The following is a 27,960-nucleotide window of genomic DNA, read 5'->3' as shown; positions in this document are numbered from 1 at the left end:
ATAAATGCCATGTTTAACACTAGATGAGGTGAAAGATAATCTATTATCTTAGATAATCTGCTATCTAGGGAGTGTTTGAAAAGATAAAAATTCAGTGTTGGGTTCTCTTTGTTCCCAGAGGACAGGAGGAGACTGGAAACAGAAAAGGCCACCTGGGATCTTAGGAATATACTCCACTGTCAGGCATACCACCAAAGCTGAGAAAACTTTTCAACAGAGATGGAATTTTAAAAGTCTGGGGACATGAAGACTTGCCTGAGTCATTCTAAAACAGAGTTGTCCTTTAAACTGCAAAGAATCCTTTCTGAAGAAGGGCTGCAGTGTGAATGAAGCCAAAGCTGGAAAACAAGGGGACTGCCCCAGCCATTTATTAATGTCAAATATGCTGTCTCATGAATCAGGGCAGTTTGTCTGGTTTGGAAGCCTTACAGAAAGCCAGTGCACCTGGCTTGGTGAGCTCAGCATCAGGCTTTGGGCTGATCCAAGGGAATAGCTGCATTCTGTGTTTTCAATAGTTTGTCTAGCAAACAATTTTTTTAAAAGGCTTTTATTGAAGAGCCATCAGCAAACAGATCATGCAGAATTTGAACAATACACAGAATGGAGGGGAGGGAAGAATCCACACAAGGCACAGCCCCAATTATTTGTCACTTCATAAGATGTAGCCAGCACAAGTGTCCCATTTGCTCTTCAAGAGAATAGCTTCAAAAGCTTCCTGATTTTAAAAAGCTAAGTATTTGTGAGGGATACACACACATACATACACAAAATACACTCATTTTTCTTTGGTAACCATCAGCACAGATAGTGACATATCTCAGAATTAGGACTCATACCAAAGAAGTAGTAAAATCTTGATGCAGATTCTGCATGCTCAGCCAGTTATCAGCAGAGTGAGTCTGGGCCCAGCCCTGACCATTCAGTACAGCACAGAATACAAAAATCCACTGATTAATAAGCTGCTGGAAAACTAGGTAGGAAAAAAGTCGTATATTTATTTCTTTTCCAAAACTGATTCCAAAGGGTAAGGGCTGGGTAAGGGTTTAGTTTCCTTACAAACAGCACAGCCACTTTCCCCAGGCCTTCCCTACATCTCCACCAAACATCACAGTAAGATGTGATTTCTGTTCCCTCATTATCTCCACCAGCAGAGGATGTCTGAAATTCAATCACACTGGAGGCAGCAAGAGTTTCACTACCAACAGCACTCCCATGTAATCCACTGCTGGATACACCAGCAGTTGGAACAATCACTCAGTGCAGTGAGAAGAGCAACAAGCCTAGAACAGAAACCCACTACTGTGCAGTAAAGCACAGCATTTGAGAAGAGCAGAAGAGGAAAGCAAACCAGAGCAGGCAGCTCAATCCATGCACTTTGACTGGAGTTTATCATCTGAGCATGCTCTCCATCCATCTGCTGCCTGCCTCTCTCATGGACACAAGCCATGGCGACCACTGTGCTGCAGGTGAGGAGGGAGATGCTCCAATATCCGTATCACAAGGCCTGGCCCTACTGCCAGCAAAGCCAAGAGAGGGGCAATGGCCACAGATGTTGCAGTAGCACTTCAGTGGCTGTGCCTGGCCTTTTCAATCCACTCCTTCATGAGGCGGATCTCCATGGCTCGAGCTTGCTGCACAGACTTGGGGTCCAAAGGGTGGCGGCTGCGCAGGTCCAGGTGATGGGCTCCATCCGGGATCACAACTGCCACGAGGGAATCGGTGATGTTCTGGGTCACCCCACCTGCAGACCATGGATCCAGGCCACCATTGCTGGAAGGAAAGACCATTTCATTAGGGGACATGTGCACAGCAGTCAGCAGCAAGGCTGCAGCTCACATCAACATTTCTATTAGTTTTGCACGTGCAGCAACAGAAACAGAGCTCAGCCCTGTCTGAATGTCTTGTGCCCACCCCTCTGCTAAGAACCAACTTTTTGACAGAGGTATGGAGCTATCAGCAGCTTAAGCAAGGCTACACTTCTCATTAATTATCTGCTAATTCAGATAATAACGTATAAAAGTTCAAAAACCTGTGAAGAGAAATATGCTGCTACCTGTAATTGTCATTAAAGTCTCAGGTTGCCCTCTACCAAAACATGCCCAAACTCCCAAACCAAAGCACTTTACTTTCCTTCTTCACAGTCTGCCATAAACAAATTACCCACTGGACCCTTTAGAGCTCAATTTTTAGGAAGTTCTACCTTTTGCTGTTTCAGCGGAGGGCCAACCTGGTTTTGCAAAGAAATGCTTGGATGGTTTGTTAGTGCATTGACTTTAATAACAACCCTATGAAAATGAAGATTATATCCCTAAAAAACTGTCTAAACTGACTCTTCCTCTGTAACAGGACAATTTAAGAGCATTTACTTCCCCTCCTCCCTCATCCTTGAACAATTTTAACAATTCCTTACACTATAGATCTGGCTCCAAAGAATAGTCCATTGAACAGGCCAATGGCTCAGCTGGGAGAGAGCTTTCCATCTCATTCCTAGCTTTGGACTTGACCCAATAACTCCAACTACATCTCATTTTCCTTTACTGCAATGACCTTCCCACACATGGCCCATCTTTCTGCACAAAGAAAGCAACATCCATATACTTGTGGAACTACACAAACCTAGATCTGTTTCTCACTTTAAACACTGGGCCTGCCCACAAGGAAATGTCAGAGATGGGCTGAGGTATGAGAGGGTAAATTTCTAGAAGAAGCTAAGACATTAAAACATCCTTGACACAGAGATATGCAGCTAGAAAAACACCACAATGGTAGCACCAGAAAATAACAGTAAAATAATGATTTTTTTTAAAAGCCTTTTTAGAAAAAACTAGAAGTAAAAACCTGGAGTCTAAACTAATATTTTACTTGTTTCACCACTGCAAAAAAACCAAAACAACAAAGTATCTTGAGTCTCTGTAGTTCTTTACTTTCAGTGATTCTAAATATGACTTAGGACAAGAGAAACATTTTGTATCTGCAAAACAAAAAGCATTGAGAGCTGCCCAATAAGCCAAAAGCATTGGATTTAAAAGGTCACCTGAATCAGCAGAGCACCTTGGCAACAGGGGAATGAGTTGCTGAGAGACCCATGATGCACATGAACTTGGATCTTTTGGTCCCAGTCATGTGGAAGCTAAGCATGCCACAGGCTTTTCTATGAGCTTCTGGCTGCATCCTCTGCAGTTCCTTCCAAAGGATGGCACCAGAGGCACTGACGCAGTTTGGGAAGTGAAACTTGAAGGGAGGGGGGGGATGGAGGGATCACCACAAAATCATAAATCTCTACAGTTTTTGCAGATTATGATAATTCCAACTGGAATCAATCATTTATGTGTTAAAACTAAGCAAGCATGTAAGTACTCAGTTGCCCATCTCACAGGGCAGGAATTTCCCAGTATAAACCAAAGAAGAAAAAGAATAAGTCAGACAATTCTTTCTAGCAGTGGCCAGGCAAGCAGGACTTAGAAAAAAATCAGTGCAAAAATCAGCATGCTAGTCCTGTTTTCAATTCATATACTTCCTTGACAGCATCCACAGGCTTCTGCCTATCCCACAGCACACAGTTCCCTTTCCTATCTTCTCTTCAGTCTCCTCAGCCCTCCTGTCCTGCCCAGAAGTTTTACACAATTGTAGCAGCACTGTCTGTGCATCCTTTTTTAACATGACCACCCTCCACAATTGTCATGTTTCCTGTTAACTTTTTTCTCTAACCTTTTCTCTTCAGCAACACATTGTTCTGTCTTCTCTTCTCTGCCTCCATTCCCTTCTTTAGTGCTAACAATTCTCCCTTCTGCACAGAGCACCAGAATCTCTTAAACAAAGCCTTCTCCTTCTGCCTCTCCCGTGCCAGTGCAGGACTGGATATTGTGGGTGCCCTGCCTCAGAAGCCTACAACTTAAGTGTGATTCACTGAGATTGAAAACCCCCATTTTTACACTGTGCAGACCAAATTTCATACTATCTGATATAACCTGGGCTGATTCTGACTACCCAGTACACTGATGATGAGACACCACAACTGCTACAAGCTCTCTGCCACCATGTGTATGAGCAATGTTAAAATGTCACTTCCCACCACTGTGCAACACTTCCTCAAGAAGTACACAGCATGTTCCCATAAGAAGAGGGGAAATTGCTGGAAGAGAAAGGTGAAACAGTGTTCTGAAACCACCAATTTCCTCAGGCTAGCTTTAATAAAGGTGTACTGCCTAGAACAGGCAACTACCACCTGCCCACAGCCTAAATAACCACTTGCACACTACATTACTCCAGGAAGGTACCAGAATGGCAATGGAATTCCCTGCACTAATCCCACACAGTACAAACAACAGTGTGACTGTGCAGAGTGATGTACTGCTCACAGAGGGAGAAGCAGCAGCACCAGTTTGAACATCCTGGCCAAATCCCACTGTGTCTGGATAAATCCACCCTACAGTGGTTCTCTTTAGATGGAGTACTTTTCCCTTCCTGCTCTACACTGTTGTGCAAGTTGCCTGTCACTTGAAACACAGTCCTTTTCAGCCCACAGGGAGCCACATCCCCTGGTAAACACTGGGATGTTTTTTGTAAAGCACTCAGCAGTGTTTGAGGATAAAAGGCTCTTATATAAAATGTACAGTGTTGACAATGTATTTGTTTGAAGAGAAACATCCCAGCTTGAGATCCAAAAGCTTTGTGTGTACAGCACTACTTTAACATTCATTTGGTTGCTTTCAGGCTTTTCTCATTTCCAGCTCCTTCAGCTGGCATAAATTCTTAAACACTTATTTAGATTTGTTTGTTTGTCTATCGCTTACAAAGCAGATTTCTACTGTACAGAGCTGTGCAGCCTTGGAAATAAGCAACACTCTGCAGAAACCAACAAATTTTTTTTATTAAAAAGTTTTCCAAAAAAGGGTGGCATTTCTCCCTCCAGAGTAGATATCCTGCTGGGACAGAAACAGCAAGAGGCAAACAAGAGGAAAGCAAAAGGCCTTTGCAGCCAAACACACCGACACTAACAGCTGTGATCCGGAAAATAATCCCCAATTCAAGTGAGAACTTTCCACTTTTAAAATGCATACCTATCTACCACATCCAAAAGACTAATTCTAACTTTGGTTTGTAAAAGTGGCAAGGTGTTCTGTGAAAAGGCCTTGCAAAATTTTAACCAGAGCACAGAGGACTACATATCCAGGAGCTTCCCACAGTGGGCAATGTGTACAGCAAGTCATGACTCCTGAGGTCTCAAATGGGTTTGTGGAACACCTCCCACCCACATAAAATGGATAGACAATACTCACCTGAATCACCTCACAGCATAAGTAAAACCACATGAACCTCCCTTCAAAGACAGCAGAGTTTAATCTTAAAAGTCAGGGAAGTGAAGGCTGAATAGAGAGCAAGCCGCATGGACTAGTTTTTTGTGCTAGACTGAAACATTTCTTTCACTTTTTGTCCACATACAAATGTGTTTCAGACAAACTTTTGTTGTATTACCAGTATTCCTTACAAAAATAGAAACATTTCTGTAGCTAGATCTTACACAAGTTTGTTGAAACTTGACTAAATGCCACCAAAAGAAAAAGCTGTTGGCAGTAACAGAAAAACTCCCAATGTTACTTCCCTCTCCTTTCTGTATGAAAGGGAAAAAGGAATGCAATGCCAGCCCCTTCACAAGGCTATCGCTCAGAGCAGTAATTGTGGTGACCAAGGTTCTGTGTTACAGTTAGAACTCATTTAGACTTTCCTTTCGTGTGTAAAGCAACAGAGCTTTGGGTTCACAAACGTAGGAATTCACCAGCATGGGAAACCTGGAATTTGGCCACAAGGTAAGAAAGAATCCACATGGAAAGAAGATGTTTGGCAGAATCCCAGCTCAGATGCTTGTTTTAGAGTCACACAGGCAGTAACAGAACAGTTGGCTTCTCTGGCCACTGCAGACTGACCATTTTACTCTCAACAGCAACACAAAGCATGCCCATCATTTATTCAGCTGCAGTGCTGGAGACAGATGCCTTTGCTATTTAGAGCAGATTCTCTACACTGGAAACACAAACTGGTGGAAGACACTACACCATCAGTTGAAACAAGGCTTACCTGAAGATGATGTTGCTGTGTGAACTGATGTTTTTTCCTCCATACATAGAAAGAATCCAAGAGAGGCGAGGCATCACTCCCCACATCCTGTAACACTCTTCTGAAAGTGCATCAAAGTCCCACTTCTGAGGCTCAAACATGTCATGGACACCATCTGTGCACAAGGGCATCACCATCTCAGTGCAAGTCTGAAAGAAAGGGCAGGTCAATAGAGTATATTCTGAGGACAACATCCAATAGCTGTTACTGCAGTATTTAAAAAGGCAGGCTCAAACAGCATTTGATCAGTAATTACTACCTAACTACTACAGAATCATTTAGGTTGGAAAAGACCTTGTAAGACTGAGCTCAACCATAAACCAAAACGTGCCAAGTCCACCTCTAAATCATGTACCTAAGTGCATAGTATCTTTTAAAAAACTCCAGGATGGTGACTCCACCATTTCCCTATGTAGCCTGTTTCAGTGCTTGACATTTTTCCTAATATGCAATCTACATCTCCCCTGGTACACCTTGAGTCCATTTCTTCTCTTTCTATTGCTTGTTACTTAAGAGACAGAAACCCACCTCCCTACAATCTCCTTTCACAAAGTTGTAGAGAACATTAAGGTCTTTCTTCAGCATCCTCCTTTTCTCCAGGCTAAACACCTCAGTTCCCTCAGCCACTCCTCATCAGAATTGTGCTCCAGACTCTTCCCCAGCTCCATTTCCCTTCTCTGGACACTCTCTAGCCCCTCAATGTCCTTCTTGCAGTGAGGGGCCCAGAACTGGACACAGGATTGGAGCTGTGGCCTCACCAGTGCTGAGTGCATGGGGACAATCCCTGCCCTGCTCCTGCTGGCCACACCAGTGCTGATCCAGGCCAGGGTGCCATCGGCCTTCTTGGCACCTGGGCACTGCTGGCTCAGGTTCAGCTGCTGTCACCAGTACCCCCAGGGCCTTTTACCCTGGGCAGCTTTCCAGACACTCTGCCCTCAGCCCCTAGCCCTGCCTGGGGTTGTTGTGACCCAAGTGCAGGACCCACCACCTGGCCTTGTTAGACCTCATACAATGACTGCCCTACACAACTTACAACTGTCTGCTGTACATCATTTTCCAGTCAGTGAACAGCTGAAACTCGGCAAGTAGCTAGATAATGAAGATACAATCTAAACCTCCTGGGAAAGCTGCTTCTCTGCCTTGCCTTCCCCACTATAATCACACTTGGTTTGTGACTATGTTTGTCATCAGTACACATCAATACTTCTGGCACAATATATTGACAGCTAAATGACAATTCTCATCAGGTCTAGATTAAAAAACCACCACTGACTTACAATTTATAAAGATTAGTGAGCATACCTGGTAGTACCAACCCATTTCACCCAGACTCTTTGTTGCAGTCTGTGACACATCTAAGCATGAGGTCTCTCCTGTATAATTGTAATATAAATTTACTGCCTGGAAAACATTCTGCAGCAACAATTTGTCAGAGAGACTGGGATCCTTCAAGAACTTGCAGACTTCCTGCAATGAAGAGATAAGAAGTCATCTCAATCTATAGTAATTAAATATTAATACATGACACCTGGTAGGATATTCGTTTATTTTCCACAATCAGACCACTTCCAGAAAGTGTCTATGAAGTCATATACCCTGATTATCACAAAATGCAGTATCATATATGTGTAATGCATGCTACTATGAGGAACCTGAAACTTTGCATTTCCTGACTAAAATTTTTTTTAAAAAACCCAACAGTTCCACCTTTATGTTTCATTCACCAAATTTTCAATCCATTTTCCATACTTTAAAATTGATTATATTTAACAAATAGTATTTAGTACCTCTGTAATTAAAGACAGCACATACAGATATCTAACATAGAAGCTCCAGGTATCAACTGGGGTTCCCTGCAGTTTGATGTAGGTAGATCACAGGAGAGAACAGATTAAACAACATACATACATACATATATATATACACATATATGCATACATATATATGTATAAAAATACAAATCCAGCCACTCATTAACATTGGAAAAGACCTCCAAGATCATCAAGTCCACATTTCCCTCTCCCTTTCTTGCCCTCAGAGTCCTAACAGAGCTACTGTTTCAGAAAATAAAGTATCTTAACAACTTATATAAATCAAATTTCATACATTAGTATTGTCCAATGGGTAGTGGCCTTTTCTGGGTTAGGTTTATAAGCAGAAATAATTTGCAAGGTGTTTATTCTGCTCTTTGAGACAGCCACAGAGGACAGATTCATTTCCCTCCCTCCTCCATCAGGCAGCTCTACACAAGGGGAAGATTTTATTTTATAATTAACTACTGCCTAAAATACTTACACCTTACCTACCTCACACAGTAACCCAAGTCCTGCAGGGAAATTCAGCCAGAGTCTTAAAAGAATAAGAACACTCCAAAGATAAAGAGAACTGAACAAGCAAAGGCTTGCAAGTGTAAAAAGAGGTTCTGCTTTGAGAAGGGACCCTGCAAGGAGTGTGTTTGTGGAGACCCACATTTTCTCTCACTGGTTTTCCCACACCAAAAAGGACATAGGTTCAAAACTTGTTTGTTGCAAGCTCTGTCAGCTGATTCTGACATAAGAAACTCTAATAGTGTGTGCTTTTAGTGCAGCATTTCTGCTACTCAAGAACAGCTCTGCAGGACAGCTGAGGTTTCTCAGTCATCCCTGGCACTTTTTTCTCCTGGGCTGTTGATATATATGTTGCCCTGTTACACCTACAAGGGGCAGTTAGGCAACAAACCAAGATGTGCACAAGATATTATCTTGGTTGTCTTTTCTCAGCACATTGCTTCTGTGGAGCCAAGAAAACAAAGGAAAAGGTGCAAGTTAGGAGAGGAGGAGAGAATTAATTGAACCAAATAGTCAATTCCACAAAATACTGATTCTAAATTACCTGTATAGGCCAAGCTGGCAGAGGCTGCAAGAAGTCAGCTTTATAGGGATAATCCACCATAGCCAAGTTTACCCATGTCTCACTCAGCCAATTTTTCAAGACAGCAGCATCCTGAGGAGTTTTTAAGGGGCTGCACAAATGAAATGTGTTGGAAAGCCACTGCAAACCTGCATCTTTAATAAAAATAAATGAATAAAACAATATTTAGTGTATTGTACTGTTAACACATACATCAGTTGTGCTGCTACTAAAAAAACATTTTCACTTAGCCTAACAAATTTAGTGAAACTATTCCACACACATACAAGCACAGCAGATCAAATTTTAGTCAAAAACCCAATACATATAAAGGTGAAAGTCATAACACACTCCTGATCTTTACTATTCTTTGAAAAAGCACTGGTGAGGTCTTACCTGTTGAGGAAAGGTGGTTAATAGCATTCCAGGAGTTCCGGATGCTCTCTGAGCAGCCCTTGCCACTCTTTTTGAAATCATTGGTCACTATGCTGAAAAATGTGCCACATGGAACCAGGTCACCAAACTGCCAGACTGGGGCAGAGGCTGCAAGAGCTCTGCAAAAGGACATAAAAAGATCCTGAGTCCCTGCAAAATGGACTTCCATACCCTCCCAATAGCAACTATCTAGGCAGCATTTATAATTCAGCTTGGACACTGGGCTCTAGATGAACCAACCATAATGCTGCAAAATTACTCCACAGGTCTGTATGCAAAAGGCTGCTGGAGGATAAGTCTTGGACACTGGTACAATAATATCAGCAAACAAAAGGTAGGAATTCAGACTTGATTACTTTATTGCTTTTTATTCTCACCTATCAATTAGGTCTTTCTCACTAGGCATTGTGTGAACTCAAATGAAGAGAGGCCCAGTCCATGAAAATATACACTCCAGCTTGTTTCCAAGAGGGTAACTAGGGTATTGAAGAGATTAAAGGCCTGCCTAAAGTCTGGAGACCCTAAAAAGTTAGGTACCAAGTCAGTGTTCACGTGTTGTTTTCACAAATCTGACAAAATACACCATCCAGTACCTGCTGACCAACAGTTGCCTTTGTCAGGCAAACAGTGCCTCTTCCCAAAGTAACTTGAATCCTCCCAGTGCTGAAAAATTCACGCCAGCTTGAATTATGGTACTTCTCCCAGAGCAGTAACATTTATAGCACAGCAGTAACAAATGCCTGCTGTGTTTAAGCAGGAGGAGCACACTCACCCAACCACCACATGGGGATACTTCATCCTAAACCAGGCTGCAAGCATTCCTCCATAAGACCCTCCAATAGCTATGACTGGACTGTGCTTGGCTCCTGCAATGGTTGTCTTTAAGTACTCAACAAGTACTGCAAAGTCTGCCAGAGCTTGTTCTGATGTCAGGTAATTGAGGTGCTTGGAATCCTGAGAGAAAGAAGACAGGTTATGGACAGCACAAGTGATTTCCAGCAACAGGCTTTCTATTCCCCCCAGCAGCTGCAGCTAAAATCAGGTGTACAGCTGAAATCACAAGTCTAAATCTGTGCCTGAGAACAAATGAAATATTCTTTGCAGGTGTCCCTTGAAGCACTAAAAAGAACCTTCTAGTTTGGTTTTATTTTTTTACCCTAGAATTGATAGCTACAAAAGAGTTATATATCACTCAAGTTAACACTCAATGCCCTGGCAAGAATTAAAATATGCAGAATTATGTTTGTAGGAAATACATTTATTAGGAAGACAAAAGATGACACTTACACTGAAAGATTCATTCCCAAAGGGCAAAGATTCTCCATAATATCTATGTTCAGCAAATACCAACATGGCATTAAGTTCTTCAGCCACATCCCACATAAAACCCTGGGTGGAGGAAAACAGACACTAAAAATAATCAACTCAACTTGTTTAAAAGTCTCTAGTTTCAATCTAGTGTATTCCAATTCTTTGATTAGAAAGCTATCACTATCAAAATGCCACTAGAAAGACAGAGTGCAATTTGGTTTTAAGGTATCATTTAAGTAAGGAAACACACAAAACAGGTATCAACCCAGGGCAGCTGATATATACAAAGACAGTATGTATAGTTCAATGCTGCAAAATATTAAATATCCTTGTTTTGTGACTACACATAGGAAATTTAACAGAACTCCTATGGCACAAGCTTAACACACAGGAAATAAAACAGGCCACAGGAGAAAACCATGCATTTGACCTAGGACTACATTACAGAAAACACAAAATTTGTTTGGCAATAACCAGTAATCTGGAGCACTGCAATACACTTATTTTCAACTAATAAAAAAGTACAACTTGTCATTACTTGTTGATAAGAGTTTGTTACTACCAGCTATGAGAAGAAGCAGACAGAGATCATCAGCTGGCAGCACAAAGCCTGCAAGCAGTCCTTGGTGGCTTTGAGCTCAGCACATGCCACCTCCTATCATGTTACTTGACTTTGTATTGAAATGTCTGAAAAATACCCACACACTCCATTCTGCATTTGTATCAGTCAGGAAAGTAAAAACTTCCACAGGTACTGTAGAGAACAAGAATTATCTGGCTCTGATTTCTAGTTTCTTCACATTTTTCTTAATACAGAAACAAAAATCCAAACACGAAAACCTTCCATTTTACTTGGGGACTCTAAAGTACTACAGTTTCATTTGGTCCAAAATTCTGAATTAGCTCAGGGCAACTATGCTGTTTCCTCTGGAAATTTTCTTCACTGCCCCAGGAATTTAACAGAAGTGTATCCCCTTATTTGTTTGGGCTTCAAACAGACCCTGAACCCCCTTAAACTTTTTCTATGCTTTTGTTCAGCTCCTCTTCCTCCTATAACAACCACAGCAGTCATTACAAACTTATCCTTCAATGACCTCCTGTGACTGTCTTCTTGCTCCCCCTCCCTTTTTCAGGATGCCATGGCTGGCAGGCAGGACTGCAATCCCACTGTTTGCCACCTACCGTGTTGTTGCAGAACCACTCGATGTCTCCTTCATTGCCTGTATAAAACAGAATTGGTCCATTGTCCTTCTTCCAGTGCTGATCTGCTACCAGGTACCTCTGCTGGAATGTGCCATTTTCATCAAATCCAAAGTGATCAATCTGTAGGAACAAGCGTCAGCAACATGGTCAGAAAGCTAGAACTGATCCTGGAGCCCACTGGGAGTGCTGACAGTTACTTAACAGGTTAAAAAAATGTCATTAAATTAATTTATATTCCTAATTCATCAAATTATTTCTGCTTTGTGAAAAAAAATAGTCAAATTACAGGTGCTTATACTGAAGGAAAAATGCTATCTTCAGGCATTAAGAAAAAAAATCCATGCCCCTTTTATAGCATCCTACTTAACAGATATTCTAAATATATTTAGGAATTTGGACAAATCTGCTGAGAGGTCACAAAGTACCTCATGCAATAAAACTGTATCAACAAGTAAAAAGAGTCATCACAGGATGTTTTGAGTCTCAGGAAAACCTTACTAGCATAGTTACTAAGAAAAACCCAGCAAACTAAACAAAAAAGAACTGAAACTAAAACCAACAAAAATCCCACCTCTTCTTTCTCTCCTCTTTCTGGCATAAGAATTAAATTTAAACAGATTCTTGTTAGAAAGTGAGTTTTTATTGTTTACCACTGCTCTACAAATATTACCAGCCTATATTCATCATAGCCCTTAACCCAAACCCCACAGTGTTAGATTTATTCTCTCATTAGAAATTCAATTCCTAAAATCATTTTTTTCCAGCTTTTACTCACACTGCTTTGTATTTACTATCCACCTCGACTCTTTCCCTAGAATTCATCCACACTGGAAAGTGGTGCTTTTACAAGTAAATTGCTTCTGCAAGTCACTCCCTGCATAGGCATAATCTTATTCTGGAATACCCATACACGCTTTTACTATGAAATATTAAAAAAATAAATCAAACCAAACCACAGAGTTACTCCAGAAGACCTATCTTACTTAACTACCATGTATTCACAGTTCTTCACTATTTTTATTCATCAGCTGAAGATGACCTGTAGCTTCCCAATTTTGACTTTTATCAGTGCATCAATCCACCTTTTCCTGTCATAGTTCCTGCTGGTGGTAACAGCCTGACATCTGCTGGCTTGAGGATCTCTGCTCACCCATCCATCTCCTTCACACCCAAACTGTGCCACACCTCCCAGCTGCTACAGGAAACAAACTTTCATATTCCCTGTTTTGGGGACATCTGCAAGTTAAAGCTCAAGAGCAGCAGACTGCACCCAAACCCAAGCACTTGCTGATATCACAGTGACATACCTGCTAGGTGGATTCCTTTGGGCAGCTCAAAAAAGCCTAATGCTTGAGCTGCAGGATCCAGCTACTCTACACTAGGTACTTTTCTTTGCTTTGGGTCAAAGAGAGCACAGGAACTTATTTCAGATGCACAGTCTGCTGCAAAATGTCTTTTCTGAACTCCCTCAGGGGTTACTCACTCTTGGACTCAAGTGGGAGGGTGCGTGTGCTGCAGCTCACTGCTGCAACAGCAGGAGCACATGGAGGTCTGGGCACGGTGTGGACAGACAAGAGACAAAGTCTTTGCCTTCAGCAAGTAACTTCAGTGACTGCTTCCAGGCCAAATAAAGCTATTTTGTGTACTCTCACAGTTTCCCTCTAGGAGACCATTTGCTCCTTACTCTTAAGCACATGGTAATACTATATCATGTCATGTTTCAGTGTTCTTTCACTGAGCTTCAGTACTGCCAGCACACACTGGGCTTGTTTCACACTGACAACTCACCTGCACAGCTATTAATTTTAGTTTCACCTATTAAGAGTGATTAAATGCAGAAAGGCAGAACAAGGTCAGCAACTGAAAAAGTCTCTGGTCATAAGACCTTGGGACAATTAAAGAGAACAATCTGTTAAGGCACATCTAAAAAGTCACCCTATATTTTGATAAACTCCAACACTGTTAGAAAGTACAACTAACACATCTTTTGTCCATGTTTGTTTGCAAATGGGAGAAATTCTTTTTCTATTTAAAATTTCTTGTTAGGCTGTTTGCCAGAGATAGGAAAAACAGCCCCATGTGTCCTGCTTGCCTTTTATGGAATCATCTAAATGAAGTAAAATTAAATATTTAGATTTAGAACTTGATTCTGCATCCTTCCTGCCTGAAGCCAGAGTGCCAGCTAGAGGACTACACCCCAAAAAGTATTCAACTTTCCTAACAGCAAAAATATATACCAGTGCAAGCAACCTAATATGCAACAGACAAAAAAGAGTGCCAAGGGAAAACCAAAGCAAACACCAAAAAAAACCCAAGCAAAAAAAAAAAAAAAGAGAGAGAAAATTTTTGATGCCAGGCTGAGCTTATCCAATGGGGTATTGTGCAGAACAGATTCTAAAGCCCATCTTACTCTTCCTATTTCACAGGAGCTAGAAAATTGAGTGATACTTCAATATGCACATCTTTTCCCAAATTATGGCTAGTTTTCTTTAGAGATGTGATTTACTGGAGTTTTCCTCTGATGTGATCTGCAAATCTACTTCCCCAAAACAAACCACAAAATCACAATGCTCTAGTGAGTCTGTCTTCCAAAACCAAGAGGGAGAAAAACACAGGAGTTTAAGTTCTCTTTTGGTGGTTTTAGTAACCATGTTGATCAAAGAGTCACGATCCTCTGTCTTGACTCTGACATGCTGTACACTCCCTCACTGCCATCAGCCATGTTATTCTTTGCTATTCCTCCCTCAATCTGCAGAAATCTGATACTCCCAAAACAGCTAGATTGCCTCTGCTCCTTACACTCACAGCACATCCAACTGTGGACACATGTAAGATCCCAGGCAGAACACACACAAATCCAGACTTCTCCAGAAGAAAAAAAAAAAAAAAAAATCACAAGTAGCCATTACTTGGCTGAAGAGCAGAAACTCTTTCAATTCTAGATGATGGGGCTTCATACCTTGTACTAGCTTGTCTTTGCAAGGGTAAGACATACAACATAAGTTTAAAGAAAGTCCAAACCATAACAAAACCTAAGGTTTGTAAGGCAGTCAGAAACGAAAGCGTCACAAATGCTGGTTATTGCCCAGAAATTTAAAGAAATTCTAAATCCAGAACATCAAAACACGGTGTGGAGGTATTCCAAGGAGTATCTTCTCAAAAGAGTAAAAATTGTGTTAAAACTTTTCCAGCCAGAGGGAAGAAGCGCAAGAATCAATATAAAATTGTGAGGTGAAGGGTTTGGACACACAGGAGAGCTGCAGTTGAGGAACAGCAGATGGAGCTGTTGTGTAGCCCAAGTGCGCAGCAGGAGCGGGCAGGGCTGGGCACAGGGGCTGCTGGGTCTCAAACAATTGCTGTATCTCACCATTCTTTATGGAACGGGCCTGCAAACAGGTAATAAACCCCAGCGACTGTAGTGATGCCTGCTGTAGTACTCAAATTAACCAGGTATTTTTATAGCTTTTTTTTTCCTTAAGCAGATGTCATTAAAAAGTTGAACCAGAAAGGTTTTTTCTGCACTCTCAAATGAAGTAAGATAAAAGCAATTACTTTCACAACCAGACCACAACAGCAAAAAGGAAAAAAATACCTGTTCAGAACACACTTAAAATACCTTAACTGATGGTTAAAACAATGGTTATGGTATTCCAGCAGATATGTGCTTTTTCAAATTAAAATTTTCATAATTACAACCATGTCCAGGATGTCAGCAGTAAGTACAAGGTCCTGAGCAATCCTAAACAATTTTTAAATTGGCCCTGCTTTGTGTGGGAGGTTTGAAGAGATGATGGCTCAGTTCACTTCTAAAAGTAAACAATTCTAGAATTAATGCAAACCAGTTACTCAGCCTAAAATTCTAAGCTTCTGTAAACAGGACTATGTGGCAAGTTTGATAAAAAATAACACTACAATCATCATCAGTGATGCAACAGAAATGTTTTACAGATGAAACTATCATCTACTGACACAAGAACAGTCATTCTGATACTAATAAGAGGAAGGATAAAATTAGAAAAAGCAGCACTGAAACTCATAAGTTATGAATAAGTTTTTAAGAGAAATTCTTGTCAGCTGAGGCAGGCAGGATGGGAGAGTGAACACTTAAATTTTAGTTCCACATACAAAAACCTTTGTGAACACTGCTCAATTAAGAAAGCCTTGTATTTTCCTGCACACCTTCGAGTGCAAAGACTCACAAAGCATTTGGGGAAAATAAAAGCAAACCTACAGCAGATGGCTTGTGAGGCAAGGCAGCTCTGATGGAAGACTGTGGGTGCTACCCAAGGCAGGGCTGCTGGGAACTGCACTCCCTGAGCTGAGGACAAATGTCAGTGGGCAGCACAAGGCACTGAGCCCATGAGGATGATGAGAGCACCTGACTGAAGTCTCAAGTCAGCAGCTTTAATCCTTGAGCTCAGAAAAACTTTCTACAGAGAAGTGCAGCTGACCAGCTCAGGGTGAGGCACCTTCCCCAGACTGGTTTACTGAACAAACTCACACTGGGAGGACTGGCCAAACTCCACCTCGGTGCCCTCTGTTTGAACTACACAGCACCTTTCTGTATCTTTATCTTGTAAGTGCACATGTACCATGTGATTTTGTTAACCTCTCAAAGATTACTTATCTCAAGGTGGTTTTTGCAATGTGTTTTTTTGCTACTTTAAAAGTCCATTTAAAATAAAACAAGCTACTCTGCCACACATCTCCCCTGGGGAGGAGACAAAAAAGGCTCACCAGATGTTAGTTATTGTACAGATGTTAGTCTGCTTAATGTACTTCTGGAAGTACTCAGGAACTCAGGCAATGAGTAGAGTACAAAGACAAAACAGGACATGTGGGCTAAAACCCACTTCCTTCCCAGCAGCACCTTAAGGTCATCAGTGACTACACAGACAGGGCAGCAAAGCCAAGCCTTTACCAGAAAAGACTATAATTCACAGGGCAGTTTTTAACCAAAGGCACCTAATACCATTTGAGGTGGTAAATCAGCACCTGATGGCTTTATGCTTTTGGGTTTCTGGCAAGATTGTGAGCATTTGAAAGCCTTTCTGTGATGCCTTGAATTTCAATCCTCTATGCGATAGCTTTGTTTCCCCAAACTGGATATTCCATGTGAAATCAAGCCAGTTGTTTTACTGGTGAGAAGCCAGGGGATTTTAAGTTATGCCTTACTCTCCACATGTACATGGAGCTGTTTCGAGGGCTCATCCTGTCTGATTTCCTGAGGACAGGAAGATACAGGATAGCCTGAGGATATCCTCCTGTGTGAACAGCAGTGTAGACCTTAGCCTCCATGGGATTTCACTGATGTGTTTCTATTCCTGCTTTTACTCCTGATGGGCTGTGGGGGACTCCAGTTCAGTCAGCTGGCCCTATTAGTTTTGTTTCCTCTTACAACCTTTGCTTCCTCTACTCAAATTTGAAGTTCATGAGGGCAGGGACTTTCTTGTCATGTCTGTATAAAAAAGAGGAAGGGGTGGGGGGCAGATTTTATTGAGCCTGCCAGGACTGAAGTTTCATCCCACCGGTACCTGCTAAGATTCTGTTTGTCCCTGCTCTGTGCAGGAAAGGGAGGGGGGAAAAAAGACAAGAAAATCAAGCTTAGCTTCGTTTCATATTTTTCATTTTAAATGCAAGGAATGGGGTGATTCCTAGCTTTCAAGGCTGATAGCTGTGCAAGGAACAGCAGAGTTTGAAGATTTGCACCCCTCTGTTGAAATGCATAATCATTTGGTGTTCAGTGGAAGAGCAGGGAGATATAAACTGCACCTTTTTGCATCAGGCTGTGTAACTCACTAACTGGAAAGTCTTCAATGTAAATATTACCAGAAATTTAAGAGATAGGATCATAGGTTAGAATAACAGAACTGCTTAGGCTGGAACAACACCTTAAGACTGAGTCCAACCATTAAACCAGCACTGAGAAGCCCAGCCTAAAACCACATCCCCAAGAACCACATTCACACACCTTTTGAACAGGTCTAGAGATGGCAATTCCACCACTTCCCTGGACATCATGCTGCAGTGCCTGACAAGCCTTTCAGTGAAGATTTCTACTATCCAATCTAAACCTCCCCTGTTGTAACTCGAGGCCATTTCCTCTCATTCTATTGCGTGTTACTTAAGAGACAGAAACCCACCTCCCTACAATCTCCTCTCACAAGTTGTATAGAGCATTAAGGTCTCTCCTCAGCCTCCCTCTCGCCAGGCTAAACACCCCCAGCTCCCTCAGCTGTGCCTCACCAGACTTGTGCTCCAGACCTTTCCCCAGCTCCATTTCCCTTCTCTGGACACTCTCCAGCCCCTCAATGTCCTCTTGCAGTGAGGGGCCCAGAACTGGACACAGGATTGGAGCTGTGGCCTCACCAGTGCCCAGTACAGGGAACAGTCACTGCCCTGCTCCTGCTGGCCACACCAGTGCTGATCCAGGCCAGGGTGCCATTGGCCTGCTTGGCACCTGGGCACACCCTGGCTCACATTCAGCTGCTGTCAGCCAGCACCGCCAGATCCTTTTACCCTGGGCAGCTTTCCAGCCATTCTTCCCCCAGCCGGCAGCACTGCCTGGGGTTGTTGTGACCCAAGGGCAGGACTGAGCACTTGGCCTTGCTGAGCCTCATACAACTGGCTTTGGACAATGGATTCAGCCTGTTCAGATCCCTCTGCTGGGCCTTCCTGCCCTCCAGAAGACCACCAGCTGAATTTAACCCAACTCACCACCACTCTCTGGGCTTAGCTATCCAGCCAGTTTTCCACCCAGCAAAGAGTATGCTCATCCAAGCCAGGACTGCCTCTGTCATTGTTATTTTCCACAAGATCCATAATTCAGAGGTTTTGCTCACCAGATTTAATTTTAATTGTTAAGCCATCACATTTACCAAACCATATGGATAACAATAGACATGCTTTTTGACTATTTATAGTTTTCAATTTCTATTCAACTATTGAAATAGCCTAGGGCAACTGTTACCAAGATTTGCTTGACTATAATGAGCTTCCAGTCAGCCATGCCCCCAGAGCAAATGCAGGGTTAGGATCAAATCCTTGTAATAGAAAGAATCTATCACTGCAACTGTGTCCATGAGAATGAACTGGCCTTTGATAATTCACACGGGTTAGTGATAAACCTGGCAGTGCTACATTACAGATGGACTTGATGATCTTAAAGGTCTCTTCCAGCCTAAATGTGTTTATGATTCTACACTTCATGTATCTTTCTGAAGCTTCTCTTATGATGCAGAAATCACAGCACCTGCTCTTGATGTTTAAGGAAGTCTGATTTTTAGCATTGATTTATCTCTTCAGTGATTAAAAGACACGAACAAGGAAAACTTCAGACAGGAACTCTACCCCTGCCCTGAGTCACACAGTTTGGACAGGCACTGGAAAAGACCAAAGAAAATTTAAACAGCGACAGGATATGCTGTAGGAAAGCACCAGGGTACTCAGGTCAGCCCTTGTTAGAAACAAACAGTACATGATGAAAGGTTATTTTTATGTCGGAAGCCCAACCAGCTAATGAGAACACAAACAAATTGATTTCAACTTCCCCAAACCATTAATAGGTTTGTGCTGCAACTGAACCTCCAGATTATTGCTTACCATGTAAAAATGAAGTCCATAAACACATTTAGGCTTTAAAATCCTCCATCAGACAGTGAAGATGCTATTCGCTGTTAAAGCTCCTCCATTTGGAAGAAGTACCACCACAGGCACTCTCACCATTTCCTGCCCTAGACTTGAGAGCCACAAAGCTCCAGCACAAGGGGGAGAATGGGGTGACCAAGGCAGGAATCTCTTCATTCAGCTTTTACTCCTTAACCAGTCTCCGTTCCCCTGCCACCTGGTTCTTTTCAGAGCAACAAAGAGGCTTGTGCTGCTCAGACTCCACCAGCTACATACCTCTGCAATGAACCACTATGGCAGTAAACACCCCAAATGTGATGCTTCCATTCAAGGTATTATTTTCCTGGGGAAATTCTTCCACAGGACAAGGGATGGGGCAAGGCATGGGGAACAACCAGCTCAGAGCCCTACTTCACAAGGTGTGATTTCTCAAGGCTGAAAAAAGCAGAGTTGCAATACACCAGCAAGAACAAAGTGACCCTTGTGCAAGGCCTCTCAAACCCCTAACAGGCAAAGGCCACTAATATTTTCCATGTGCCTTCCAGATCGAATTACAAATCCATCACATTCAGAGGATTAACTTCAGAGGAGAGGAAAAAATTGGATGTGAAATGTCAATATGTCACAGATTAAGCAGCATAAAAGCATTCCAGGTTTTTTAAAGAGTGACCTAAAGCTCTGTGTAGGACTAATTGTTTAAGCAAAATAATTTGCAAAGTTTCATCATTTCTGATGAACATGGTTTTCATTTGAAAGACTTCCTCAATAGTTCTTTTTTTTTTTTTTTGTGTAAAGACACAGGGGAAAAAGCATTTCAGATCCAAGATAATATTTTTATTTAGTCAAATATTTAAACCAGATCTACCTCTACCACAAAAAGGTCTAGAACTGTCTAATTTGCTAAACATTTTAAAAGGTTTAATCCAGGTTACAACTGTTTTATTTCCCAGGTTTTCACAACTATAAACAAATTTGCTTTATCATTCTCCCAGACGTAGTTGAATCGCTATTATTTGTATTATATTTTCTATTGCCAATCCTAGAAACGAGGATCCAAGGAAGTAGAGATGAACAATGACAACAAACAGGAAAACTGTGTTGTCATCTATCCAGATAATCTTCTAATTAGGCAGGGCACAGACTAAATGACAAGAGCTCAGTGCAGGGATGGCAATTTATCAGCACTAAAAGGCTAAGTGTTTTACACGTGCCACTGTGGATCATGCATTCAGTAGCCACCAATTCGGATCAGCACTGAGGTGGGGGGAGAGAAAATTTCACAAAACAAAGCAGGAAAGCAGCAATTACTTCTGCAGCCCTGATGCAATAGCAAAAATACCATGTAGCAACTGCTGCTTGTCAAGCTTGCAACACCAAGGAACAACTTCTGCTTGAAGAGCTGCAAGATGTTGGTAGACAGGATGATGGGGAAACCAGCAGCATTCAGGGAAATATCATCTGTGGCTCCCTGCACCACCGAGCGTGTCCATACTGGTAATCAGAGGGAAAGGACATCACACAGTAGCACGGCTCCATGGTATCCCATGCAGGCAGGCTTTTCAGTGAGCCATCTCCTCTGCAGGAGAGAGAAACATCTCAAATTTCCCTCCACAAGCACCTTTTCCAGCTCATCTTCACATATCCACTTTGGCTTCAAGCCTGACACAAGGGTCAACTTGTACATAAGCTCTGTATCTTGGCGGCAGATGTGAATAATGGAAAAAGCTGTTACATCAATTTAAAGTTAGAAACAACAGCCCACAAGGATCAGAAGTTTTGTTCTTTGCTCACTGTGTGTGTTTAGAGAACAACAACCACGCACAGCACACCTGACAGCAGCACTATAACAGCACCAAATATCAGAATATACTACATGCATGCTAGAGCTGAACAAAAGCACAAGACAAACTAGAAATTTAAAATAAAATATTATCCCATTACACCACAGGCAAAGGGTATCTACTGACTGTGCTTTAAAGAAATGCAATCCCCATTCTTCTTTGTATGTTTAATTCTCTGAATTGACATACCTGGAAAACAAAGAAATTAACCATTTTGTGAATATTAGTAAGATGGCCCAGTACAGCCTGGCTTACCCCCACTAAATTTCTTTAAAACCTCACAGCTTTAGATATAAAATCCAAATATGACAGGATGTATGAAATAAATTAAGGTATTTGATTTTTGAAAGCTTAAAATTAAATAATCAAGTTTGACTTCTGGTCTCTCTCTTGGCAAAATGCTACAAATTATCTGTGTGATCTACAACAACTTATACTGATGGCTGGTTTTGATCAAAGTCAGATGAAGAAATAGATACAGAACTCATTAGCATAAAATTTCATTTTGAACTTCATTTTCCTCCATATCTCCCCACCAAAAAAAAAAAAAATCGGCTCTAAGACTCTACTTCAACTTGTAGAATCTCATGGTACAAGCCAAATTTAATGGAGGCAACAGGAGTTCTCATGCACATCTGGCTTGGGAACGGCTTGCTACTTCAGCCATAGGCAGTTCTGCTTACTGTTTTGTTCTTTAGACTTTCTTTAATCAAGACAGTCTATCAGAAATCTTTCAGTAGCCTATTACAGCTTTGAACAATTAAAGCTAGTGAGATATGCTCATTTTCAGTGAGGCAGTAGTGATTATTGATGTTTTTTGAGTCACTAGTATTAATTGCTCACTTGAAGGAAGAGGCTGCAAGTTGTAAGGAAATTGTTTCCTGATTAATTTGAGAAGCTGATGTCTGCACTGTGACCCCACAGATAAGTAGTGCATAAAAATAAAATTTCACTGACAAGCTTTAACAAGTACTTCCCCGTTTTCCTGTTCACTGAGTAAGAGCTATTGTTCCTGGTTTATAGCTTACAGTTCCCATTTTAAATCATGCTATGAAATCACAGAGAAAGAGCTGCCAAGAACCCCTGTACTACTTGATGAGTAAAACACATATTCCAAGTAATTCACCTCAGAGACAAACATCAACATCACTTCTTCTCTAAACACCGGCATAACTTTTAATTGGTACCAAGGGGCTCTGTAAAAAGCACTTTGTTTTTTCCTTCACCAGAAGCCAAAAGTGCTATTGTATTATGGTGCCAGGCATGAAAAACAAACCCATCTTAACTATTCCCGACATCTGTTACTATTCTGAGTCACAATAATATGCTAAATAAGATGCTAACCACAATTAAAAATTATAACCTCAACCCATCTCAGTGTCTTCCTAAGCAAGTTTCAGACCTGTGATAGAAAACTACTTCATTAGGTTTAAAAAACATTTAGATCCATTCTAATGTTCACATTTTCAATCAGGGCTTTTATTTTCTATATCTCAGAATTTCAGTCTGTAATAAAAAATAGGGTGTTAAAAACCCCTAATAAAGCCAGAAAGGATCCAATTGCATTACTTTTTAAACTTCATCACTTTGAAGCTCCAACATATCTTCCTTTTATGTACACACAATATGAAGTGTGCATGCATTTCAGAGCACAAAGACTTCATGTGAATTTGTTACAAGATACTGACATAGGTCTGAAACCTAGGAAGTTATGAAATGTAATCAGAACCCTTCTTTTGGAAGGGGTGACACAACTGACATGTATTAGTTCAAAAGACAATCTGATTGAAGGACCAGGCTCAGGAAGTTGCTGAACAAAAATTTTTTTGTACTTGTTACATTGGTTCTTAGACAAATTCACAGCAATTCACAAACCGTGATTGAGGTGAAGGTTCCTCAGCACAGAGCCTCACACAGCCATCAATTATCAAACTGAGTGAAGAGACACCAGGTCCACTCTCCTCTCTAAGATGAGTTTGTCACTGAGAAGCCTTCAAATATCAGCAATTTTAAGGCATCATGCTCTCAGCAGTGCTGCATATAAAGCACTACAACTCCTCAGGCTGTGGGTTTTGTAACACTGGTATGTCAGTCAAAGACAGACACAAATGTACAAGATAAGGCTCCCCAAAAGCCAGAACTGACTGACTCCAGACCCTCCTCAGTATGCTGTAATGTTATTTCTGCTTGGGTAAAGAGAACTAGATGGATCTTGGATGCCTCACCAAGTCATTCCAATGAATTTGAACTGTGGTCACAGACCCAGCTGCTTACAAAGAAGCCATCCCAGCAGCGGTGATCCTGATACAGCTCTGTACATTCTACACATCATTCTCTCTGTAAAGTTCCATTTTGGATGGATTAATTTAACACACAAATCACAACCAAGTGCGTAGCAGGCAAACAAATTACCACAGACTTGCCTACAAAGTCACATTAATACTTCAGGAAAGCTATAAAGGAGATAATCATCCCCTAAACACACAAAATTTGTTAAAGATGTGGCTGAATGGCAGTTTCCCCTTCAAGGACCATTTCCTCTTCTAGGTCTGCATGAGGTACCTTTTTACTGGAGTTAAAACTTTGTATTTCACTCATACATAGGAGGAGCAGAGGGCTGAAAGACATCAGTTACTTTTGAAGGGAGAGGAAAAGAAAAAAAAAATCACACTTCCAAGACAGAATAATAAAAGTTATTAAATGCATACACAAGTTAGCAAACAAGCTAAGATGCTAGTCACAGTGACACAGGCACTGCTTGATTGATTTCTCAATATTCTACACTTTAGCCCCATCATCACAGATGTCTGACACTTAAAGTGGTAAACAGGAGGAAGTTTAATGCAATGAGCATTAAGCTTAGCTCTGACCCTGTTATTTCCCCATTTTTATGAAAACAGACTTTATTGTCACTGATTCACAGTAAAAGTTCACATTAGACACTCAAACAATGTTACATGTCTATAGACTGTCATGCCCAGAGGTTCCATAAATTATTCACAGTTATCAAGAACTAACTTTTTAGGCAACAAATCACGTAAGAAATCTATTTACACTTTCAAAGTTTTCTTCTGTAGAAGTATTAAGTATTTGAAGACTCTATTTAAAGGTATGTTTAATATTAATAGGTATAAAAACATTTCCTATGTGACAGCATAGTATTTTGCCATATTATGAAGTATTTTTTTTATATTGAATGCTTTTAGATAAATTATTTCAACTTGTGATGAAAATTACCAAAGAGAGAAACAAGAATCAAATCAGGAACCTTAGCTAAGAAGAAAGACTTGGCAGGAAGGAACACAAGCAGATAATTCATATCATAAGAAATATAATGTAAGTAATTAAACTTCAACAATCCTGAGAGGTGGCAAAGTATCACCCCACCTTATTTACCATGTTAATCACAAACATAATTTTATGTTGCACTACAGAACAATAATGCAATTACAAATTGCCAGACAACAGCACTGAGTGCATGCTTTATCAGGGCTGAATGCCATCAGTTCTACACACTGTGCTACCGACAGTGTGTCCTATGCTCTCTGTGTGATTGGACCTCTCATGCTACCCCTGTATCTTTAAGTGCCATGCAGCAGAATTCAAATCTTCAATGAACAAACTTCTCACACTCTGTTCAACAATATTAGCAAGTCTTTGGACAAGGAAAGCAAGGATTTCCAGGCTGGTGAATGGGCTCCCTCCTTCCTGCAGCAGCCGCTCTCAGCCAACATGGCTGTGCTTGAGGCATGAGACGAAGAGACAGAAGGGTGAACAAGATGTGGCATCAATATTTACAATAGGTTGTTACTGTGACTCTTCCCTCCCATCTGTCAATACCTATCTATGTCCCAAAATCCACAGGTCTCAACCACATCACAGCTCTGGTGCTTTGCTGGCAGCTGGATGGCAGCTGGGCTGTCAGAGCCAGAGCTGAGGAAACAGCCAGGTGACAGCACGGCCCCGGGCAGAGGTGAGGACAGAAGTGTGACAAAGGGTGGCTGAGCTCACAGCACAGAATTAGTGTCACTGATACTATGACAGCAATGTGCAACAGCCAGTGTGCCACAACAATTAGGGTTAATTACAGCACTGCTGCAGGAGTGGTGTCCTGGCCAGCGCTGGCCACACACTGCCAAGTATCTGCACTATGCTCACAATACAAGCCCAGGGCTCTTAGAGGAGGTAATGCAGGACACAAATCTCAAATAATTACCTGAGTGGACATGGCAGAGATGTTGGCAAGACACAGGAATTCTGTGATTTATGCAGGGAGATCCCTGGAACAGGAGCATTCCCAAACCATTAACACTATCTGCAGAAGACTAATCTCAGTGGATGTATTTCTCACTAAAATCATTCCAAATCTACCTTCTACCTCAAATGACAGGGACCTTGACCCTAAAATTATTCCATAGGTATTTAGCATAATCTTACAAAGATTATCTGTTTTCTTTACATGTGTTCTCTCTGTGAGTGTAATCTTCCCATTTTGCTCACTCCACCATAACTTCACCTTGTAGAAAGCTGAGACAGGAGATATTCAATACACATATCATCCAAGATGCCCAGCCATAAGTTGCACCAAGAGACACTTAGATAAGATATTAAAAAAAAAAAAATTACTGACATGGTTATCAAGCATTGGAACAGGCTTCCCAGAGAAGTGGTTGAATCAATAACCCTGGAGATTTTTAAGAGGTGTAGACATGGCACTTGCTTAGTGGTGCATTTGGCAGTACTGGGTTAATAATAGATTATCTGAAAGGTCTTCTCCAACCTAAATAATTCTATTCTATAATTCTATTCAACCTAAATTATTCTACCTTTATTATTCTATCCTAAATTAAACATCTCCTTTGCACCACTCTCTGGGCAGACCAGGGCATGAAATTCAGACACATGCTCCAAGCCTGATTCTGAACAGAGTCCTAGGACTAGGAAAACATCCACCTCTTCCCTTACTGTGCCTCCCAGCAAAAACAACCATTGCCTCCCCCAGGAAACCCAGGTACAGAACAAGGGACGCTGCAGACACTGCTCCACACACCCAAGGACCTGCTGACTGTTTTTATGAAAATCTATGAACAAGGTGGATTTAAAGACTGATTCAATAAAACCACACCAACACTTAAAGACACTGCAGAGCCCTCTCTTCTATCCACACGTCATAGATTTCACCAAGGAATTGCTGGAGGAGACAGGATGACAAAGTCCAAGTTAGCAATAGAAATCTGTTTCATGTTCTGTTTTTGCCCTTTTTTTTCTAATGAAACTCGAGATAATTTTACTAAGGAGGTAACATAAAAGTGGATCTTTATTGAAGGCTTTCAGAGGCAGTTATGAAAACATGTCCACAGAAGCCCAGCCCCACAGGACTGAGTATATTTTTAGAGGTTTTGAGAAATCAGAATAATTAATAAAAAGCAGCAGTTGGTAGGACAAGTGGTGATGCAATTTCCCCCAGGTCAAGCCCCTTCTCTGGAGTCCCCCCTTTGGCACCAGCTGTACTTTGTCCATGAAATGTATCTCCAAGAGCTGTTCTCAACCTTGGCTCCCTGAAAGAGCCAAGATAGGAGAGGGGCCTTGTGCCCCCTGGGGCTGGAGCTCTGGAATTTGTTTTGTCTAGGGAAAGGCCATAGAAAATAACTGGAAAAACCAGCCACTAGTACAACGGGCTACAGAGCTACAGATACATGCGTGAAGAACACAGAGAACGTATAAAAGGAAAAAAAAAAAAAAAAAAAGGTAAAAACGAAATGGATATCATCATCCAGGGAAAAGCTATTTTCCTATTGTGTTCATCCAGGGAAAAGCTATTTCTCCCTGCCCATGGCTGGGGGGGAAGGTGGAATCAGACGGACCTTTACGGTGCCTCCCAACCCAAACCATTCTGTGATTAAACCAACAAACAAACAAAAATCCCCACGCTAGTGCTGCTCCCAAGTGCGATGTGTGTGCAGCCACGGAGTGCCGTGTGCGGCAATACGGGCACAGAAGAGCGCAGACCACCGACACTTTAAATACCTGCGCTTAACCGGAACACTCACGGCTTGGAATATTTTACCGAAGAGAAGCGGCACTCAGCACTATTTTAAAAGCCTGCAGCGAACACTCGTGTCCCGCCCGCGGCTCGAGTGAGGCTGATGACAGAGGAAAGTACCCCCGCTCCCGAAGGAATCTCCCTCCCCCGCAGCCGGCTCCCACCTGCTGCCTCAGGTAGCGCGTCTGGTAGGGCCCGGCCGGCAGCGAGGCGCTCCGGCGGCGGCGGAGCAGCGGGGCGGGCAGGGCGCCGGCCGCGCCGAGGAGCGGCAGGAGCAGGAGGAGCCGCAGCATCGCCGCGGGCGGCAGGAGCGGCAGCAGGAGGAGCGGGAAGGGGAGAAGCGGGAGCGGGCTCGGCGCCGCCGCTTTATCCGCGCCCGGCTCCCCCGCCCGGGGCTGCCCCGCTGGGAGCGCCGGGGCCCTGGGGGCGGGGCCAGCCTACACGTGCAGGGGCGGGCCCGAACCAGCGGCGCCTTCCCATTGGCTGTCGGTCGGCCGT

At 42.1% G+C, this 27,960-nt stretch overlaps 1 protein-coding gene across 1 annotated transcript; it reads right to left on the bottom strand.

Moving 5' to 3' along the window:
- Positions 1-975: 975 nt before the first annotated feature.
- On the bottom strand, positions 976-27,855 carry PRCP (prolylcarboxypeptidase). Its single transcript, XM_059466586.1, has 9 exons — positions 27,627-27,855; positions 11,932-12,072; positions 10,726-10,827; positions 10,211-10,392; positions 9,400-9,557; positions 8,986-9,158; positions 7,417-7,581; positions 6,076-6,263; positions 976-1,770 (listed from the first exon to the last, which is right to left on the bottom strand). Exons 1-9 carry the CDS (start codon positions 27,753-27,755, stop codon positions 1,566-1,568), a joined length of 1,443 nt encoding a protein of 480 aa, XP_059322569.1. The 5' UTR covers positions 27,756-27,855; the 3' UTR covers positions 976-1,565.
- Between the last annotated feature and the right edge of the window lie 105 nt (positions 27,856-27,960).

The sequence above is a fragment of the Ammospiza nelsoni genome, chromosome 2 (assembly GCF_027579445.1).
Source record: "Ammospiza nelsoni isolate bAmmNel1 chromosome 2, bAmmNel1.pri, whole genome shotgun sequence".
In the NCBI taxonomy this organism is placed as follows: domain Eukaryota; kingdom Metazoa; phylum Chordata; class Aves; order Passeriformes; family Passerellidae; genus Ammospiza; species Ammospiza nelsoni.
This window is presented reverse-complemented; position numbering and strand designations above follow the sequence as displayed.

Bases quoted from the DNA above. Each gene is read 5' to 3' on its own strand.
- PRCP (XM_059466586.1), bottom strand. From the start codon at position 27,755: ATGCTGCGGCTCCTCCTGCTCCTGCCGCTCCTCGGCGCGGCCGGCGCC. The intron at 12,073-27,626 runs GTGGGAGCCGGC...TTGTTCCTACAG, and splicing joins CGCGCTACCTGAGGCAGCAG to ATTGATCACTTTGGATTTGA. The intron at 9,558-10,210 runs GTGAGTGTGCTC...GTCCTTTTGCAG, and splicing joins TATCCCCATGTGGTGGTTGG to AGCTCTTGCAGCCTCTGCCC.